This window comes from Scylla paramamosain, chromosome 24 (genome assembly GCF_035594125.1).
Source record: "Scylla paramamosain isolate STU-SP2022 chromosome 24, ASM3559412v1, whole genome shotgun sequence".
In the NCBI taxonomy this organism is placed as follows: Eukaryota; Metazoa; Arthropoda; class Malacostraca; order Decapoda; family Portunidae; genus Scylla; species Scylla paramamosain.
Genome location: NC_087174.1, coordinates 11268328 through 11288327, shown reverse-complemented (window position 1 = coordinate 11288327; position 20000 = coordinate 11268328). Strand labels below are relative to the sequence as shown.

The following is a 20000-nucleotide window of genomic DNA, read 5'->3' as shown; positions in this document are numbered from 1 at the left end:
TTGCTCTCTCGTCAAGACCATTTTCAAAGGCCACATGTAAGATTAGCCTGGTTCTGAAGTGTTTCTCCCCACATGTATGATTAGCTAGCGGGTTCTGAAGTGTTTCTCCCCACATTTAAGATTAGCCGGGTTCTGAAGTGTTTCTCCCCACATGTATGATTAACTAGCGGGTTCTGAAGAGTTTCTCCCCATATGTAAGATTAGCCGGGTTCTGAAGTGTTTCTCCCCATATGTATGATTAGCTAGCGGGTTCTGGAGTGTTTCTCCCCACATGTAAGATTAGCCGGGTTCTGAAGTGTTTTTCCTTAAAAACGAGGATGTCTCGTTAATCTGTCATTCAAATCAGAGGAACACATTTAAAACTATTGTAACTTCAACCACTCGACTAGAGCCTTTTGAAAGCAGTGGAGGTGGGGCCTGAAGTGTTTCAAAATCAATCTCTCTCTCTCTCTCTCTCTCTCTCTCTCTCTCTCTCTTAGTATTGCCATCTAATTCCTTGTTTTCTTGCCTGGTGATCCTCTCTCAAGGACACGAGGGATATTCACGGTTACGTTAAAGACATCTACGCCTTCTATTCTGACCTGTATTTATATGTATGCCTCTCCCCTCCCCTCCCCTCCCTTCCTCGCCCCACCCCGCCCCGTCCCGCCTCGCAAGCCAAGGACTACCACGAACAACTGGAGAAAACAATTAAACGCTCCGGAGATGACGGGAGATAAGGCCAGAGGGGCGAGCAGGGAACCTCACGTGGAGGGGCAACCCGGCGATGGCGGAGATAGAGGAAGACCAGGACGACAACTAGGAGGAGGAGGAGGAGGAGGAGGAGGAGGAGGAGGAGGAGATTTGGCTAGTTGTTAAGAGGGATAAAAACGGGCGTGGACACACACACACACACACACACACACACACACACACACACACACACACACACACACACACACACACACACACACCATTCACTACGTGCCCTCGCTTCTTTGCGGCACACCAACCCATCCCACCCCATTTCATCCCATTCCATCCCGCTCCGCCCCACCCCACTCCACTCCACTCCACCCAACCCCGTCTCGCTCAGTCCTCCCCCCCAACCGAGACGAGTCCCACTCCCCCAGGCCGTTCGTCGCCTGGGAAGGGGGGAAGGGATGGTCCCGATAAGCCAGTCGATACTTGTGTCCAATAAAACACATTAAAAATCAACCTTACCAAAGTTTTCTCCCACCGCGATATTACGCTCCTGTTGACATGTGGGCGGCGGGGAGCGGGGAGAGCAGGGAGGGCAGGGAGGAGGGGGCGAGTAGCTGATCTTCCCTCCCCTCCTCTCCGAACCCTCCCTCTTCCCGAATCCCACTCGCCCTGGGTTATAAAAATCCTTGTTCCGAAAACTTTTTGTCTCGCCTTTACGAGCTGAGGCTTAATTCTGGGATTTGAAGAGAACCTCAGCGAAGGTCTCGTTAGGGCGGGAGCCAGCAGCCGCCCCGCCTCGCCCCGCCAACTCTGGGTGGCGGTGGCACGGCAGCAGGATCAGCTGAGGAGTGATGAGAAAGAAAATTAGGAAAGTGGTTGGAATGAAAGAGTGCGGAAGGAGGGAGTAAAAGAAAATGAGAGAAGCAGGAGAGAGGAGGGAGTGAAGGAGGGTGCTGCGTGGAGGGCTGGCAGGCCATCCTGTGTTGCCCCAGCGACCCACTCCCAGCTAGCAGCCAAGGAGGGCACAACTGCGATACCTCAGAGCTCTGGGGCGACGCGCCGCTATGCAAGTTCATCAAGAGCCTGCAGCGGCGCGGGGAACGCTCCCTTGTCGGAACGTCGAAGTCTTATCTTTGGAGCCTCAAGTTTTGGCAATCGACCATCAGTGGCCGTTTCTTACACCGGCAGTGAGGCGCGGCGGGAGGCGCGGCTGTCGCTGTCTGGTTAATGTCAAGAGCTGCCACCAAGTCTTTTGCTCGGCCTCGCTTATCAGCTGAGGGCGCCCACACCGCCGCCTGCCAGCAGCCCCCATCACTCACCGGCCTGCCGACACCCGCCCGTGCCTACCTTCACACAGCGAAACAGATGCACTTCTTTTTTCAGGCAGCGCGTGAAGGATTCATCACGGGAAGGGCCGCGGTGCCCCGGGAGACGCACCTCGCACACTAGGATACACGTCTCCTTCAGTGTAAGAAAATGTGTTTTATTTCAAGCTCGTCAGAAGATAAAATGACTTCCTCATCCCACCCACTGTCCACCGCCACCCCACAGGGCCCCCCGCATCCCAACAATCCCCACGCCCTACCAACACAAGGAACAAAGCAATGAGCGGTACTCACCCCGGCCGCAGGACACTTCCCGTTGAGGATCGGCCCCGAGATGTACTCCATGCCGCGGTACTGCATGGACCCGTTGAAGCACATGTGGATGTTCTCGTTGAACTTCGCCTCGATGTCGTGGACGGAGTACACGCACAAGGCGGAGGCGGTTTTGGGGCGGGCAGTGTGGCCCTCAGAGGGCGCGAAGGCGGCCACCAGGATGTGGCTGCCGTCAGGTAGACCCATGCTAGAGGCCAGGTCGCTGCCGGCCTCCACCAGCTTGGCGTCTTGCACCAGGTTGTAGTTGACGCCGTCGCTGCCCACACACTCCAACGTGATCTCCGTGTACGAGTCGTAGTTGGCGTCGGTGATGCAAGTTCTCGTCAGGCGGGAGATGTAGCCTGACTCCTCCTGCCCCGGTAGGTGTGACTTCTTCTGCACCGTCACGAAGTAAGCGTAGTCGCTGGCGTTGAAGCCGTACACGTACTGCACCAGGAAGTGATCACGGTATTTGACGTCGATGCGCAGAAGTGACTGTTTGGAGAAGGAGAACTCCGCGTAGTCGAGGTCGTGAAGGTTCCTGGTGGAGATGGCGGGCACATCGTGGCGGTAGTCGCCCACCGTGGTGAAGGTGGTGCCCACATACAGGGCGGATGAGCCGCTCCACTGGTTATAATGCTCGGGGCCCACGAAGGCGAAGGTGGAGGAGTCAGGGTCGTTCGCTGCGACGGAGCGCGGAATGAACTCTGGCGTGAGGGACAGGTTGGCGGTGCGGAACTTTTCACAGGCGCCCTGGGACACCGAGCCGCACATGAGCAGCGTGAAGCCGTCGGGGTCCAGCACCAACACTTTGTTCACGTTACTGGTGAAGACACGCTTGGCCTTGTTCTCCTGGTCGCAGCCTGACGCGTGGCACCCAGGAGAGTCGAACCGCGGCCCTGTCTCCACCCGCTCCTCCAGGTCCAGGTTGGCGGCGCCCAGGGCCCACAGCCTATTGGTGCCCCCGATGTACAGCACGCCGGCGGCTCTGTTATAGACGAGGTGCTGCAGCTCCAGACTGCTGTTCCCCGTGCAGAACTGGGCCACGATGCTGCTGGAGTGACGGTCAGACGGACAACCACCGCCCCGGAGCGTCCGTGGCCCGGCCGCCACACACACGCCGCACCAACACGCCAGCAAGACTAGAACACTAAAGCTAACTCCCATCACTCCCCGCGCGCCGCAGCTCCACATCCTTCCTCTCCGGCGGTGAGGGTGGCCCGCCGCGTGGCCCTGCTGGTCCGCCCGCGCGGGCCTGCGGGCCGGGCCGGGGGCGTCTTCTGTCAGGCCACAGTCACACATGGTGCCGCGGGGGGCGCTGCTCCCGCCCTGGCCCGCCCATCAACACCGCGCCCAGGCACTGCTCCTGTCGAGGAAACAAAAGCAACATTAGCATACAGCACATCAGGACACGATAACACTAAACACACAATAGTCACAGTACAGGTGATGCAAGAGGTACTCTTCACAGGCTGCTTGGAGGTGACCTGCCACCCCCTCTCATCCCCCCGCCTGTCCTGTGCGTCCTGTGATGGCGGCCATGACAAAGCTGACCAGCGCCCCGCGGCCCCGCTCACCTCGACATGCCACTGCGAGGAGCGAGGAGCACCGCAGCCTTAAAGCAGCAGGCGGCCCTTCCTGGCTTTATGGAAATTCTCTCTCTCTCTCTCTCTCTCTCTCTCTCTCTCTCTCTCTCTCTCTCTCTCTCTCTCTCTCTCTCTTACGTCCCCGCTGCCTCTCATTTCCCACAGACCAGAACAACGTATTTGCACTGTCCAAGAAGTTCGCTGCACCAGAACAAACACATTAAAATATTTGTTTGTGTTGGCGAGCAAAGACAAAGAATGGAAGTTAAATATTAGACAGCCGAGAAAAATCATGTAGAAAAGCACACATTCCAGGACCTTGAGCCGCAGCGAAGAGGCTCACCTGCAGCTGATGCCACAGGTGAGAATTTACGACGAGAATCCGGGGTGTACTGGGGTGAGGGTACGTTGGGGTGAACAGCGGTGGGGTGTGGGTGTGGTGTGGAGTGCTGATGTGCATATGGAGTGGTGTGGGAGTAGATTAAGGTGGAGTGGTGGTGGTGTCGTCCTCCAGCATTCCCCCGCCATGAATCAAGCGGTGGTCGTGGAGAGTGAAGACGTGGATGAATGAGGAATGAATTGCTAAGACGAATCATGAACTTTTGCGGAGCGAGTGAGGATGAGTGATGAAGCCGAGGCGCGGAGACGAAGATCCTGTGTCCACTGAGGGCGAGGGATGCTGGCGAGGGCTGGAGGAACCGCCTAATCCGACCAGTTATTCTTTCTTCCCTCCCTGCCTCCCTGCGTCCCTCTGCGCCTCATCCATCGTGGCGGCAGTGGCAGAGGTGTCACGGACCTTCACTCCAAAATGCCCGTCACCCCACGCTCGCCACACCAAAGGAAGAATAATAATAATACACCCACACACACAGTCCAGGCAAATCAATCATGCCTGGACACGGACCACGGCGCGCACAAGAAGCACCTCGGCGTTCCCAGTGCACCACAAGCGGCCTCCCACATGCCACAATACTCGATAATAATCACTCTTACAATATCACAATTCCGTGTAAAATAGCTGACGACGACGCGACTTTAGGGAGTCAGGCCAACACGAGGAGTGCGCCACAAAGGAGGGGAGGACCCGGCTGCCCGCCCTGAAGGATGCGGTGACAGGGGGAGGACGTGCACTCTAAGCACACAAGAGGCTAGCGGGAGTCGGGCTGGAGTGTCCGGACTGCAGGCATCTCGCGGCCCCGTACATGCCCGCCACAGCCCCGCCCCTCTCGTTCAGCTATTTGTTTTAGCCATAATTACTACTATTCATGGTGTTTGCTCTAATGATGCGGCTAAACGAGCACCTCATCTGTGGTCCTAACGAGGCGGCTCCTCGTCACGCGGCTCCTTCACGCTGCACCGCGGAGGCAAACACTACGCCAGGGTTCTGAAACGCTTTACTCTCTCATCACCACGACTATATTCAAAGGCCACAAAGACGATTAGCCGGGTTCTTAAGAATGTTTCTCCTGCTAATAATGGAAAAATCTTGATAATCTATCACCAAAACCATAAAAACACCCTGAAGAACCCAACCCGTGTAACTTCGAAAAGAGTCTTGTTAATGTAGTGGAGGAGCGGCGCAGGAGTGTTTCACAATATGATCTTGACTCCTGTGCTGTGAAGAGGTGATGGCTGTGTCTGCAGTGTTCGTCTCATTGGTGTACAATTGCCGTGCTTCCTGGATTAACTCGGTGATCGCCCGTCTGGAGAGGGCGTGAGGGGGCGTGAGGGCCTCCATACGGCGTGCCTGAGGGGCTGTCCCAAGGTCCCCAGTCAAAAGGAAACAAGGGACCTAAACCGATGCCCGGGACAGTCCCACCGCGAGGATTTTCTGGCCACAAGTGTTAAGCCGCCCGAGACTGGCCATTGTCAACACACTCGTCCGGCACCTGTAGGGAACCCCGACCTTGGCTTGCCCTTGATGTCCCCAGCGGTTCGTCCACATCCCGGCGCCCTCGTCACTCCAGCAATGACACACCATCCCCGGGGAGCGGAGGGGGCGCGGCGTGGCGATCGAGGGAGTGAGTGTCCCAGAGAGATTTGCTTCATACTTCAAGCAAGACACGAACCGAACACATTCAGAGGAAGTGTGGTCGCGGAGACACTGCAGGTGACGAGGAGGAGGAGGAGGAGGAAAATGGACTAAAAGATTAGGAAGCAATAAAGGGAAGGCATAAAAAAGGAAGAAACAGGAAAAATCGAGAAGAAAAACCATGAAAACCAGGAATGTAAAGGAAGAGGAGGACAGGAGGTGGTGGAAGAGTGAAGGATGGATAGGAGGAGGAGGAGGAGGTGGAGGAGGAGGAGGAGGATCAGGCTTTAGGTCCACCAGGCACAGGGAGTGAAAAATCAAAGTGATTCGCTGAGTCATGTCGGATAATTTGGCAACAACGGAGGCGGCGGCGGAATGAGGCAGCGAGGGGCGGGGAGTGACTGACGCCTGTGTGGTGACGCGGGTATTGTGTGGCGATCGAGAGGAGGAGGAGGAGGAGGAGAAGCAGGAGGAGGAGGAGGAGGCAGCATAAGTAGTAGTGGTGATGGTGATGTTGTTGTGGTGGTAGTAGTAGTAGTAGTAGTAGTAGTAGTAGTAGTAGTAGTAGTAGTAGTAGTAGTAGTAGTAGTAGTAGTAGCAGTAGTAGCAGTAGTAGTAGTAGTAGTAGTAGTAGTAGTAGTAGTAGTAGTAGTGGTGGTGGTGGTGGTGGTAGAAGCAACAGCAGCAGAAGTGGCAAGAGTAACAGAAATAGTAGCAATAGTAGTAGTAGTGGCAATAATAGTATCAGTATCAGCAGTAGAAACAGTAGAAGCAGTAACAGTAATTTCTGAAACCCTCTGAAACAAGCAAAAAAAAAATGTAAACACCAACGAAAAGTCACCTAAACACTCTAATACTCTCCCTGAACACCGCAAACACACTCACTTCATACTACCATAGACACTAACCCAAACCCAAGACTTCTTCACCAGCAGGAGAGAGAATACCAACACGCCATTCGCTTCACCCTACACATTCATTGAGGGACCGTGGAAGTGTTCATGACCTCCTGGGATGCCCCCTGGGATGCCCTCCCTTGGATGGCTCCCTTTGATGGCCCCCATGTTGGACCAGTGCCAGTGTCCAGGGCCGCTGCTGGCACCATTATACCCTGCATCGCTAACTAAAGGGGGGTTATTCTGTGTCTTGCCTTGCTTCACTTCCTCCTGGGATGGTGTCATCGTATGGGGTGATGGGAAGAGTGGCAGGGTGTGATAGGGTGGTGGTGGTGGTGGTAGTAGTAGTAGTAGTAGTAGTAGTAGTAGTAGTAGTAGTAGTAGTAGTAGTAGTAGTAAACACCAAATCCCCATGAAAAAAAAACATCAAAAGAACAAAACAAACCAAAAGACAAAAAAAAAAAAAAAAAAAAAAAAAAACACGCCAAAAACAATCCAAAACACACCACCACCACCACCACCACCACCACCCTGCCCTTCAGTCACCACCACCACCACCACCACCACCACCGCCACAACCACCCTCCAGACCATCATCCCTAAAACACACGAGGCGGAACATTCCAAACTGTTTTCCCACGTTGAGAATGGACTCGGGAACCAATTTTAGGATTAAATGCCACACGATTACCAACCCAAAAGACCTTGTTCGTGCATTCTAATGTTACCTCTCACGGCTACTGCAGGAGGAGGAAGAGGAGGAGGAGGAGGAGGGGTACAAACACAAGGACGACTATGAAGAAGAGAACAGCGGAAGAAGAAGACAATGAAGAGGAGGGCATGGAGGACATCATGAAAAGGAGGAGGAAAGAGTAGAAAGAGGAGAATGAGTGCCAGGACAAGAGCAACTATGACTATAAGAAAGGGAAGCGCGGAAGAGTAAGAGGAAGAGGACGAAGAAGAGGAGGAAGAAGAGGAAACCATGAAAAGACAACAATGACAAAAGGAAAGACGAGAATGAGAAGGAGGAACGGAAGAGGAGATGGACCCAATGAAGGAGGAGGAGGAGGAGGAGGAGGAGGAGGAGGAGGAGGAGGAGGAGGAAAGGAAGACGGTACAGTTTGCCCCAGTTTCCTCCCGGCCTGGTTCACGTGATAATGGAATGTAATCTTGTTTCAGGATCTGCCGCGCCTCTACACAATCGCATAACACCGCCAGCATTAGGTAGAGGCGCCCACACCTGCCCCGATTAATGGCCAGGCGATTGGGTCCAACCAGGTATAGATTGCATTACATATAGATAAATTTTTGTGTCTGTAATTGGAATGTAGGTACGTGTGTTTGTGTTGGTGTTGGTCTCTCTCTCTCTCTCTCTCTCTCTCTCTCTCTCTCTCTCTCTCTCTCTCTCTCTCTCTCTCTCTCTCTCTATGATGCGAGTTTAAGACATTAAGCTGGTAATTGGAATGTAATGTCACACACACACACACACACACACACACACACACACACACACACACACACACACACACACACACACACACACACACACACACACACACACACGTTAATAAAAGAAAAAAAAAAAACTTAAATACCTTTTATTGGAACGAAACAAATTCCAATAGCGATTAATTCTGAATAAAAATACACTCAAACACCCGTAATTGGATTAAACGATTTGGAATAGTTGGGTAAAAATTATATACTAATCACGAAAAAAAACACTCAAAACTCTCTCTCTCTCTCTCTCTCTCTCTCTCTCTCTCTCTCTCTCTCTCTTAATACAATTATACCAATCATCACAAACACTAAACATGGAGACAAACACGATACACAAACATGACTACAGAACACAAACAAGTACTCAACTACAGGGCAGGAGGAGGAGGAGGAGAGAGAGAGAGAAAAAAGAGAGAGAGAGAGAGAGAGAGAACCAACACCAATACTAACACACGAGAGAATAGTGGAAAAAAAAAATCGAAAAACAGGAAGAAAGAAAAGGAAAAGGAACCAAGAAAAGAAAATAAAAAGATACAAAGAGAAAAGGAGGAAAAAAGTAAAAGGGCTAGAAACGAGGGAAAAAAAAACAAGGGAAAAAAAAAGCACCCATCTTAAAGGAAAGAGAAGAGAAGAAAGGGAAAGAAGGGAGAACAGAAACACAGGAAAAGGAAACTCACAAAACAAGAAAATTAAATAAATAAACCAAGAGAAAGGAGGAAAAAAGAAGAAGAGGGATAAAAAAAAGAAGAAGAAAGGAAAAACCAATCCCCTTACATACTAAAGGGAAAGAAGGGGAAACAAGAGGACGAGGGGGGGCCAGATTCCGGATTTAAGGGGGTGAGGACAGGACAACCCATTTACGAATCAATGCCCCTGGAGACTTTAATGGGGACGGGAATGGGGGCTGGGGAGTCACGTCCAGGGGAAGACTCAAGGTTGGGGAGGCATGGGAAGGTATGGGGAGGTGTGAGGAAGGGATGGTGGAGGAAAGGGGATGTAGCAAGGAAGGTAACATTCCTGGTTTTACTGAATTCTGGAAATGGGAAGACTGCAAGACACGTGTATGGGGGAATGCGGGAGTGGGGGAGGTATGGGGGAAGAGATGGGGAAGAAATGGGGATGTGATAAAGTAATATTTCCCATTCAACTTGATGCCGGAATGGGAAAGATTCAGGAAAGCATGAAAAAGACCGTAGAAGGACACTAATATGGGTGAATGGGTGAGTGATGAAGGCGTGGGGAAGGTGTGGGGGAAGAGATGGGGATATGGTAAGATAACATTCCGATTTTACTCGATGCTGGAGCTGAAAAGATTCTGGAAGGCGTGAAAAAACTGTAGAGGGTGACGTGGGTGAGTGGGTGAGGGTAGGGCGGGGCAGGGTGAGGGTTGGGGTGGGGGAGGTAACAGAGTGTCCTTTTGAATGCCTGTCTTAAATGTCTTTATGTCCTTCAGTGGCTTCATTGACATGGCGAGAGAAGGAAAGGTGAGACTTGAGAAGGTGAGGCGTTAAGGAGGATGCTTGACGATGAGGAGGAGGAGGAGGAGGAGGAGGAGGAGGAGGAGGACAAGGTAGGAGACTGAGGAGAAGAGGAGGAGGAGGAGGAGGGACATTCCCCTACTGGGCGCCAGATCTCAGGTGCCTCCTCTTGAGAACTTGTTAAAGGCGACCTAAGGATCATACCTGGTGTGTGTGTGTGTGTGTGTGTGTGTGTGTGTGTGTGTGTGTGTGTGTGTGTGTGTGTGTGTGTGTGTGTGTGTGTGTGTGTGTGTGTGTGTGTATACGTTCCGAAATATTCTTCTATTTTGAGGTATGTTTTTCTTTTCTTTTTTTTTGTTTTCATTTGCTATTCCGACAAAATATATATACCCACTGTCACATAAATAACACACACACACACACACACACACACACACACACACACACACACACACACACACACACACACACACACCCTTCCTACCACCCTCCCTCCCTTACCAAACTTACGAGTAACTTCACCAGAAAATTGAGGAAACTGTGAATCTGGTGAGAAAATGACAATCAGGCCTTGAATATGCAAAACACCCTACCTTGTCCCTTTCCTCCAAAGACCCACCTTGCCCTCCCTTCCTCCCTCTCTCCCTTGCTACCATAAGGGAGAAGACACCCCGCGGACTGACTGAAAGGGCTCCATAGACACAGAACGCAACGGGAACTCAAGGGGAACTCAATATGACTCAACACACACGGTCGTTTTCACAGTCATTCCAACCTCCGACGAGCTGGATGCAAGTACTGCTCTCTTAACTGCAAATATCATAGTGCAGGCATTTTCACGGGTTGTGGTGGAGCCGCGCAGTGTCTAGTATGCGGAACGAGGTGAGAGGAAAAGAAAAAGGAGAGGGAATGAAGTTAAAAGTGCCGTATCCTATCTCCCTCTCTTTCTGTTACTCGATTTCTTTCGTTCATGCTTCTGTTTATGTTGTGCAAGTTGATGGTGGAGGTGTGAAGGATTGAGTATGCGAAATAAGGTGAGAGAAAAAAAAGAAAGGGAGAGGAAATAAAGTGAAAAATGCCGTACCTGTCTAGTTTTCTTTCAGTAGCTTAATTTCTTTCGTTTATGATTCGTTCTGTTTATAGTTCAGTCTTTTATTTATTTTTTTTCTACAGTTCGATGGTGGAGGCGTGGGTAAGCGAAACGAGATGAGAGGGAAAAAGAAGGGAGAAGAATGAGGTTAAAACGCCCTATCCTGTCCTGTCTTCCTCTCACTCATTCAATTTATTTCGTTTCCTACATTATACCATCGTTCTTTTTATACTCAATGCCTTTCTTCTTTCCACAGATTCATAGTGCGTGTATTAACGAGTCCCCTTTATACGGGTGTCAGCGTCCTGCAAGCAATACTAATATACAGTCATTAAAACATTTAAATAGTGTTTTCTTTGCTATTTGTATCGCTCACTTTATTCAATTAGAACCATAAATCTCTGCCTCATAAATTTTTCACAAGTTATGCACACCTGTTTCCGGGATGCTGAGAGAGAGAGAGAGAGAGAGAGAGAGAGAGAGAGAGAGAGAGAGAGAGAGAGAGAGAGAGAGAGAGAGAGAGAGAGAGAGCATTTGAAGCATTTTGAAACATGCATTAGTATTTGTATATGATCTGCCGCTGGGCTTTCAGGATACAGTGCATAACCACACTAGTCAGCCTTTATGCAGCAGTAACTATTCAGGCAAAAATATTGACTGCATAGCTAAACATAAATAAAATAAAGAAATATAACGTAAAATAATGAAAATATGATACAGTAAACAAAAAAAAAGACGAGAGAGAGAGAGAGAGAGAGAGAGAGAGAGAGAGAGAGAGAGAGAGAGAGAGAGAGAGAGAGAGAGCATAGATTATCTCGTTGCGTTAGCCATCAGAGTGTCCTCCGCGCACATAAACACGTCTTTCTCGACACAGCACGCGCCATATAGGGCACAACAATAATCTATCAAGGGAGTTTAGCGTTTCAAATAAAATAAACTGCGGATAACGGGCGAATATATATGATTTTTGGGTATCTTGAGAATGACGTGCGATCACCATTCATCTCCACAGTGTTTCAATTGAGCACCGCGGACCGTGAATGGGCTGAGATGTGGCAACTCGGGGGAATATTAAGGGAAAGGTGAGACACGAATGAGGAAATGAAGGAGGAGGAAAGGTACGTAAAAGGAAGAAACAAAGGAGGAAGAAAGGTAAAAGGAAGAATTGAAGGAGAGAGAAATGTAAAAGGAAGAAATGAAAAGAAAATGGAAGAACTGAAGGAGGAAATTAGTTTTTTTTTTTTGGAATTAAGATGCAGAATATGTAATAAACTACCACTAGAATCACGAAAACACCCTTGGAAGCTCTAATACCTTCCACTTAAGCCTGAAACTCCGGTAAACAAACACAAGAACCACGAAAACACCCTTGAAAATGATCAGTCACTTCCACTACGAGCATAATCAATGATAAAATTATTACTAGAACCAAGAAAACTCCTTCAAAACACGCAAACACATTCCACTACAACTTATCCAGAACAGGACCACAAAAAAACAAAAAAAACAATACCGTACTTGACACCACCTTGATAACTCCACTAGTCCCTAAAACCAGTGATCCTTACGACAACAGGGGACATCCACGAGGGCACGGGGACACAGGGGACACGTGGGACAGTAACCTTTGGGGCGGGGGACGTTAGGATGAGAGTGACAGGCGGGACACAGTAGCCAGCGGTCGGGGGTAAGCTGGGACTGCGACAAAAGGGTATTTTCGGATTTTGACGCCAGTGTATTTCAGCCTCGTGGTGAAAAACCTTTCGTCAATGGGGGCATCAGTGAGCCTGGACGGGCATGAATGGGCAGAATGGAGCATAAAAGGGGCAACAATGTGGGGCAGGAAAAGGTGGGAGTGGGCAATGGAGGGGAGGGGGTGGGGAGGAGGAGGAGGAGGCTGAGTCCTGGACATTACCGAACCTTACCCTGACTGGAGGGAGAGAAAGAGAGAGACAGAGAGGAAAGGGAAGGCAAGGAAGTATGGAGGTGACCCGCGGTGAGAGGCACTGCTGGAATGGAGTGAAAGAGAGAAACGGAGGGGAAAAGGACGGCAAGGAGGTGAGGTGAGGAGAAACGGGCCACTACATCACGCCCTCCATCACGTAACACACCCCCTCGCTTCCTCAAAAACCTGAAAGAAATCAAAGGGCGTGAATACCGTGACACCTTTCCACCCACCACCTCACCCTACACACCCAATCCGGCGCCACACCCACACACTTACCAACACCTCACCCTACACACCCCTACGGCGTCTACTCACCCACACACCCACAGACTCCGGCGACACACACACACACACACACACACACACACACAATCAAGGAGGAATGTGGCAGCGGTCACGGTCACTTCTTTCAAACCCACGGCGGCTTTCACGCTCAAATGCGAGTACGGGCGTCGTAGGTTCATCGCAGGCCAGAGGGCGTTAGGGCGTCGCCACACACCCTCCAAACACAGTCACGCCCTCGTTATCCGGCTGGAGGAGAAGTGTTGGGGGCTATTCCGGCTGTAGCTTTGGATGAAGTGCCTCACCTCTCTCTCTCTCTCTCTCTCTCTCTCTCTCTCTCTCTCTCTCTCTCTCTCTCTCTCTCTCTCTCTCTCTCTGTTGTCCGCTCCTCGCTTTCTCTCCTTCAAAGGATTAAATCTGTGACTTCGTGAGTTCGCGTAAACACACACATACACACACACACACACACACACACACACACACACACACACACACACACACACACACGTTACTCTCGTCACGCTACCTACGCACACAAACAAAAGGCAACACATGACATCGCCTGACCTGAGACAAAAGACAAAACATTCGTCATGAAGGAGACAAAGACGAGAAGAATTGGAGGAGGAGGAGGAGGAGGAGGAGGAGGAGGAGGAGGAGGAGGAGGAGGAGGAGGAGGAGGAGGAGGAGGAGACAGAGAAAACACGAATGACAGAAGAAATCTCACTGACTTTTCCCTTTCCATCTCTCTCTCTGTGTCTCTCTCCCTCATTCGTACTCAACACTGCAGCACGAGGGGAGAACAAGGCAACAAGCAGGAAAGGAGGAATAAAGAATTACTCCACGAAAAATTCAGCCCCGCCATCCAACGTGATTACGAGAGGAGGAAGCTGATGAGGCGAGAAATTACTGCAGGGAAGCACCATTATACCGCGACCACCTTGCCTGCCACCTGACGCAGCCCACCCCCACCCTGCTACTCCTCCAACTCCTCATCAATCCATCAGTCAGCTTCGCCACTCTCTCTCTCTCTCTCTCTCCCTCTCCCTCTCTCTTTCCAGCTCGGTTCTGTACTTAAATCTGTCTTTCTGATTAGTTTTAGAGACGAGTTTTTTTTTTTTTTTTACGGTTTTTTTTTTTTTTTTTTTTTTTTTGGTTTGTAATTTTTTTTGGGTTGTTTTTGTTTAAATGTGTTTTTTTTTGTCTGCTGTATTTTCTTTTTTGTTTTTGTTGTTGTCTTGGTCATTTTTGTGATTTTTGTTGTTGTTGTTGTGGTTTGATTTTTTTTCTTTATTTGTATGTTTGTCTCTCTGTTATGTGTGTTTGTCTATAAGCATCTCTGTCTGTCTGTCTGTCTGTCTGTCTGTCTGTCTGTCAATCTCGTTTCAATATCCACCTCTTTCATATTTCCTCCGTTTCTTCTCTCTTTCCCATTTGTTTAAATCTGATTTTGTTTTCTTTGTTCGTTTCATTAATTCAAGTTCTCGTTTTCTTTTCTCTTTCCCTTCTTTTCTGTTCCTTCCTCCTCTTTTTACCAATTCCAGGCTCATCTAATATTCTTTTCCTATCCCCTTTAGTTCCTCTCTCTCTCTCTCTCTCTCTCTCTCTCTCTCTCTCTCTCTCTCTCTCTCTCTCTCTCTCTCTCTCTCTCTCTCTCTGTAACAATGCCTTATTTTCTCTCTCCAATCCTGTTCTCTCCTATCTCCTCATCTGCCTTCATGCCTACCCCTCGACCTTCTTTACCTCCTTCTCTTTCTCCTCCTCCTCCTCCTCCTCCTCCCATTTATCCTCCATCTGCTGTTATTCCTCTTTGTCTTCATCCTATTATTTTATTACCCTTTCTACTATTTCTGTTATTTTCTTCCATCTTCCCACTATTATTCCTCCTCCTCCTCCTCCTCCACACTTCTCGACCCACCTGCAAAGCATTCCACCTCCTTCCTCCTTCCACCTTCTACAGTCTCAAAACGGAAATTCCTGCCTTCTCATAATCTTACCTACTTCTGCTCCTCCGTCCTCTCCCACTTACCTACTCCCTGTTCATCCTCCTTCCTTTTCTTGTTCATCTCCTATTTATTCTGCTTCGCTCCTTCATCTACTCAATACCTTCCTTCACTTCAATGCTCCCTTTTTCTACTCTTTACTCATCCTTTACTGTTCCTAATTATTCTACTTGTTTTCTATTCCTTACTCCTCCTTCACTCCTTCTTCTACTCATCCTTCTTTATTCCGAAAGTCTTTTTTTCTTTTCTCTACCTATCTTCCTTCATTCCTTTGTCTCCTACTTATCCACCTTCACTTGTGTCCTTCCTTCTCCTCCACTCCTTCACCTATATTCACCCTCCTTCACTCTTGTACTTCTTCCTTCTACTCCCTACTCCTCACTCACTCCCCTCTGCTCACCCTCCTACACTCCCAGACTTCTTCTTCCTCCTCCTCCACCTCCTCCACTCCTTCATCTACTCATTTTCCTTTCTTCTCTCCCACAAAACTCCACCTCACATACCCATTCCCCTCACATTCCTTCACCCACAAACTCCACCACTCCACTTCAACTTCAGCCCGTTAGCAAATCCCTTCCACTTAGTTTCCCATCTCTTTATGCACCTTCCTTACCATTCCACCATCTTCCACCCAGGCCAATGCTCCCCTACCCTCCACCCACGCCCATTGCAAGAAAACCCAGCCCAAAATAGTCTCAGTGGGTGGAGGGGAGAAGGGTGGAGGAGAAGGGTGGAGGGACCTGATGGGGAAGATCATTAGGGAAGGGTAGGTGTGGAGGGGTGGAGGTAAGGAAAGGTGGAAAGGAGGAGGAAAAGGAAGGAAACTAAAGCAAAGAAAAGTAGCAATGAGAAGAGAGGAAAGGAAAGGAGGTCAAAGGAGTAAAAGTAAGAGAGGAGAGTGAGAATTTAAAGGGAGAGGAGGGAGAGGAGGGAGAGGTGGAGTAGTGAGAGATGAGAGAGACAGAACGATACACAGAGAACGAGAGGAAATATGCAGAGAGGCGAGAGAGAGATGAGGAAGAAATGAGAAACGAGGAGGAGAAGGAGGAGGAGGAGGAGGAGAGATGGAAAGGAAGAGAGATGCTGCGTAAGAGGTGAAAGGTGGAGAGGAAATGAACGAGAGAGAGAGAGAGAGAGAGAGAGAGAGAGAGAGAGAGAGAGAGAGAGAGAGAGAGAGAGAGAGAGAGAGAGAGAGAGAGAGAGAGTAGGGGGGAAGGATTACTCTCAAAATTACATAGAAGACATGCAAATTACAACACGGTTATTTATGGGGCTGGTTGGGGCGTGATGGGGGGAGAGATACACACTGGGGAGACAAAAGAGAAGCGCCTCCTACTCCTCGTAAACCACCCCACGATCCCCCCACCCCACTTCCCCACAGGTAAACCCCACTTGGACTACTTACCCCCTTCCCCACTTACCTCATTACCCATAACCTCCATTTAAGTGTCACCCTTGGTCGTTCTGGTCTGGTTGTCTAAGTGTTGTGATGTGTGGTGGTCGGTGTGGTGGATGTGGTGAAGGTAAGAATTGGTGATGTGGTGTGGTGAGGAAGGGGTGAGGGTGTGATGGGGATAGGGGAGGGGCAGGGTGTGTGTGTGTGTGTGTGTGTGTGTGTGTGTGTGTGTGTGTGTGTGTGTGTGTGTGTGTGTGTGTGTGTGTGTGTGTGTGTGTGTGTGTGTGTGTGTGATGTAGGAATGTACTTAGGAAATATATAGTAAATCAGGTAGCATCATTCATTATCTCTAGCAGTAAACACCACCACCACCACCACCACAACCACAACTATCTACACCCTCGCCTCTACTAAATCCTCCACCACCACCACCACCACCACCACCAGCACGGCCCCAAGCAACCAATGCATCAGCTGAAAGAGACTGGCGAGAGAGAGAGAGAGAGAGAGAGAGAGAGAGAGAGAGAGAGAGAGAGAGAGAGAGAGAGAGAGAGAGAGAGAGAGAGAGAGAGAGAGAGAGAGAGAGAGAGAGAGAATGGGGAGGAGAAAGGGGAGGGGAAAGAGGAGGAGAAACAGAGGGAGGAATAGGTAAGTCAAGGATTTGAATACAGTATCATTAAGGACAAGACGAGACACTCACAGCGATTAAGATTCATATATAACATTGCCATTAGTACCAGAGAGAGAGAGAGAGAGAGAGAGAGAGAGAGAGAGAGAGAGAGAGAGAGAGAGAGAGAGAGAGAGAGAGAGAGAGAGAGATCCTATACTGAACAGGAAGAGAAAAGAGAGAGAAACGAGAATGTTACGTGCTGCAAAAAGAGAGAGATAGAAAGACAAGAGAAAGAAAGAGAGAGAGAGAGGGAGAGAAAGCATGTGTATTGTCAATGGAGTTAAATATTATGCTAGATGTTGTGGTGTACTGTGGCTGTGGCTGTGGTGGTGGTTGTAGTGTGGTGGTTGTGGTGTGGTACTGAGGTGTTGTGGCTTTATTGTGGTATTGTGGCTGTAGTGTGGTGGTATGGTGCTGTAACTCTGGTGATCTATAGTATATTGTGGTGTGGTGCGGTGGCTCTTGAGTGGTGGTGGTGGTGGTGGTGGTGGTGGTGGTGGTGGTGGTGGTGGTGGTCCCAGCACGCCAGACCAAGCCTTCCAATGCTCACTTTTAAACCATAATGTGAATCAGGGTTTACGATCCCTTGTTCACATCGCGTCGAAACCCGAGAGCTGTGTGTGTGTGTGTGTGTGTGTGTGTGTGTGTGTGTGTGTGTGTGTGTGTGTGTGTGTGTGTGTGTGTGTGTGTGTGTGTGTGTGTGTGTGTGTGTGTGAGAGGTTTGCCATATGAAGTAAAAGAGACAGGCCAGAGCTCATTAAACGCAGTCAAGGAGTATGGTGTGTGTCTGCGAGGAGGAGGAGGAGGAGGAGGAGGAGGAGGAGGAGGAGGAGGAGGAGGAGGAATCATGGGAAGAAGTGTCGGAGGAAGAAAGGTTAGGAGTGTGTGGAAGATGACGTGAGGAAAGAGAAAGAAAAAGAGGAGGAGGAGGAGGAGGAGGAGGAGGAGGAGGAGGTAAGGATGAAAAGACGAAGATTAATGTTACATTCTTCCTTTCCCTCTTTTGAACAAACCATGAAAAATGCCACATGTAACAAGGAAGAAGTGGAGGAGGAGGAGGAGGAGGAGGAGGAGGAGGAGGAGGAGGATAATGGCGAGCTAAAGAATGTGACGTGAAGGGAATGTATGGTCGGATTGGTGATCAGGGAAGAGACACAAAAAAGGAAGGAAGGAAGTGACGGAGGGAGAGAAAAGGGAGAGGAGGAAGAGGAGGAAGGAGGGGATTTGGAAAGGAGGAAACGATGGGGTGCAAAGAGGGGAACGAATAGCGCCGTGATTGACCAGAAACGAGGGGAGAGAGGGGAGGGGAGAAGGGAGGGAAAGAGAGAGGAGAAAAGGAGATGGGAGGAGAACGTACATTCTATGAACATGTATAACTATCACTACTATTACTACCATTATTACTACTACTACGACTACGAAGGCAGAAGGAATTAGGGGAAAGAAGAGAAGAGAGAAGAGGAAAGGAGACTGAAGAGGAGGAAGAGGAAGTAAAATAACCTAAATTTTATAGTCTGTCCATGTAAAACTACTACCACTACTACTACTAATACTACTACTACTACTACCAGTCACTAACCATTGACCACCACTAGCCATTCATTAATTCCACCACATCCACCATCACTCCCCTCTCACCGCTGCTTCCCAATCACCATCACTATCACCGCCCCCCTTGCTCACCTGCCCGCCGCCACCACCACCATCACCACCGCCGCCGCCACCTGCACACTCTCTACCTTATGCCGCCTCACGTAGCTCGTTCAGCCTTAATGTATCACACAAGGCGCCGTGTCAACCCACTAAATTACGAGCACTCGGCCGATTACTGAGTGGAGGAAGAGGAGGAAGATGCGGTGGTGGTGGTGGTGGTGGTGGTGGTGGTGGTGGTGGTGGTGACCCAGTGCATAAAAGTAATGGAAGACTAAATGGAAATTGTTTTTGAGTGTCAATTTGTTCCATGTGTTTAGTTTAGGGTCTCCGGAAGTGCTGACATTTCCTATCTATCTTTATGTTCCTCTTTCCTCTTCCCTCTTTCTCTTCTTCCTCTTCCTCCGTCTGATTTTTTTTTATCTTTTTCACTATTATTTTCCTACCCCTTCAGAATTACCCTTTATTTTTCAGATCCTATTTTTTTTTTCAGATTCCTTATTTCTCTCCCTCTTCCGTCTGGATTTCCTCAATATTCTTTTCTTCATTTTCGTTTTCCTGTTCTTACTCGTTTTCTTTATTTCCTACTTCTCTTCCTCATCCAGTCCTTCTAACTCTCCACTTCACACACACACACACACACACACACACACACACAGTTGGTCCGCCCAGTAATGATGTATGTGACGTCGGTGATGTGTCCTGTGTCCCCTCCTCTCCACATCCCTCGTTTGGAGTTCTCCCACAGGATGTCCCTTCCTCCACTTCCCGCCCCCCTCTCTTCCCTCACTCCCACACAATCACACCTCTCAATTCCCTCCCTCCACTGACCAGCCTCATTTTTCCCTCCCTCCCTCCCTCTCTCCCTCCATGTCTTCCTCACTCTCTCCTAATCCCTTCATCTCTTTTTCTTTTTCGATCTCACTTTCCTCTTAGTTTTTTCTCTTTTTTTCCTCCACTTGCCTAAATTTTCCTCTTGTGATCTTCCACCACTGTTTTCTTCCTCTCACAAATCAAAATTTTCCTCTTAATCTCTCTTTCCTCACTAACTTACTAATCTCCTTGAACCAGCCTCATTTTTTCCTCCTAATCTCTTTCCTCACTAACTTACCAATCTCTTTCCTCCCTCATCTCCAACTAGATCAGCC

The 20000-nt window shown here is 49.5% G+C and overlaps 1 protein-coding gene across 1 annotated transcript in view; it reads right to left on the bottom strand.

The window, feature by feature from the left end:
• LOC135112730 (plexin-B-like) overlaps window positions 1–20000 on the bottom strand; it is a 420239-nt gene that overhangs the window by 338086 nt on the left and 62153 nt on the right. The window contains 1 exon segment of the mRNA XM_064027486.1: window positions 2304–3687. Within this exon segment, the coding sequence (XP_063883556.1) occupies window positions 2304–3623 (1320 nt within the window). The 5' untranslated portion in view covers window positions 3624–3687.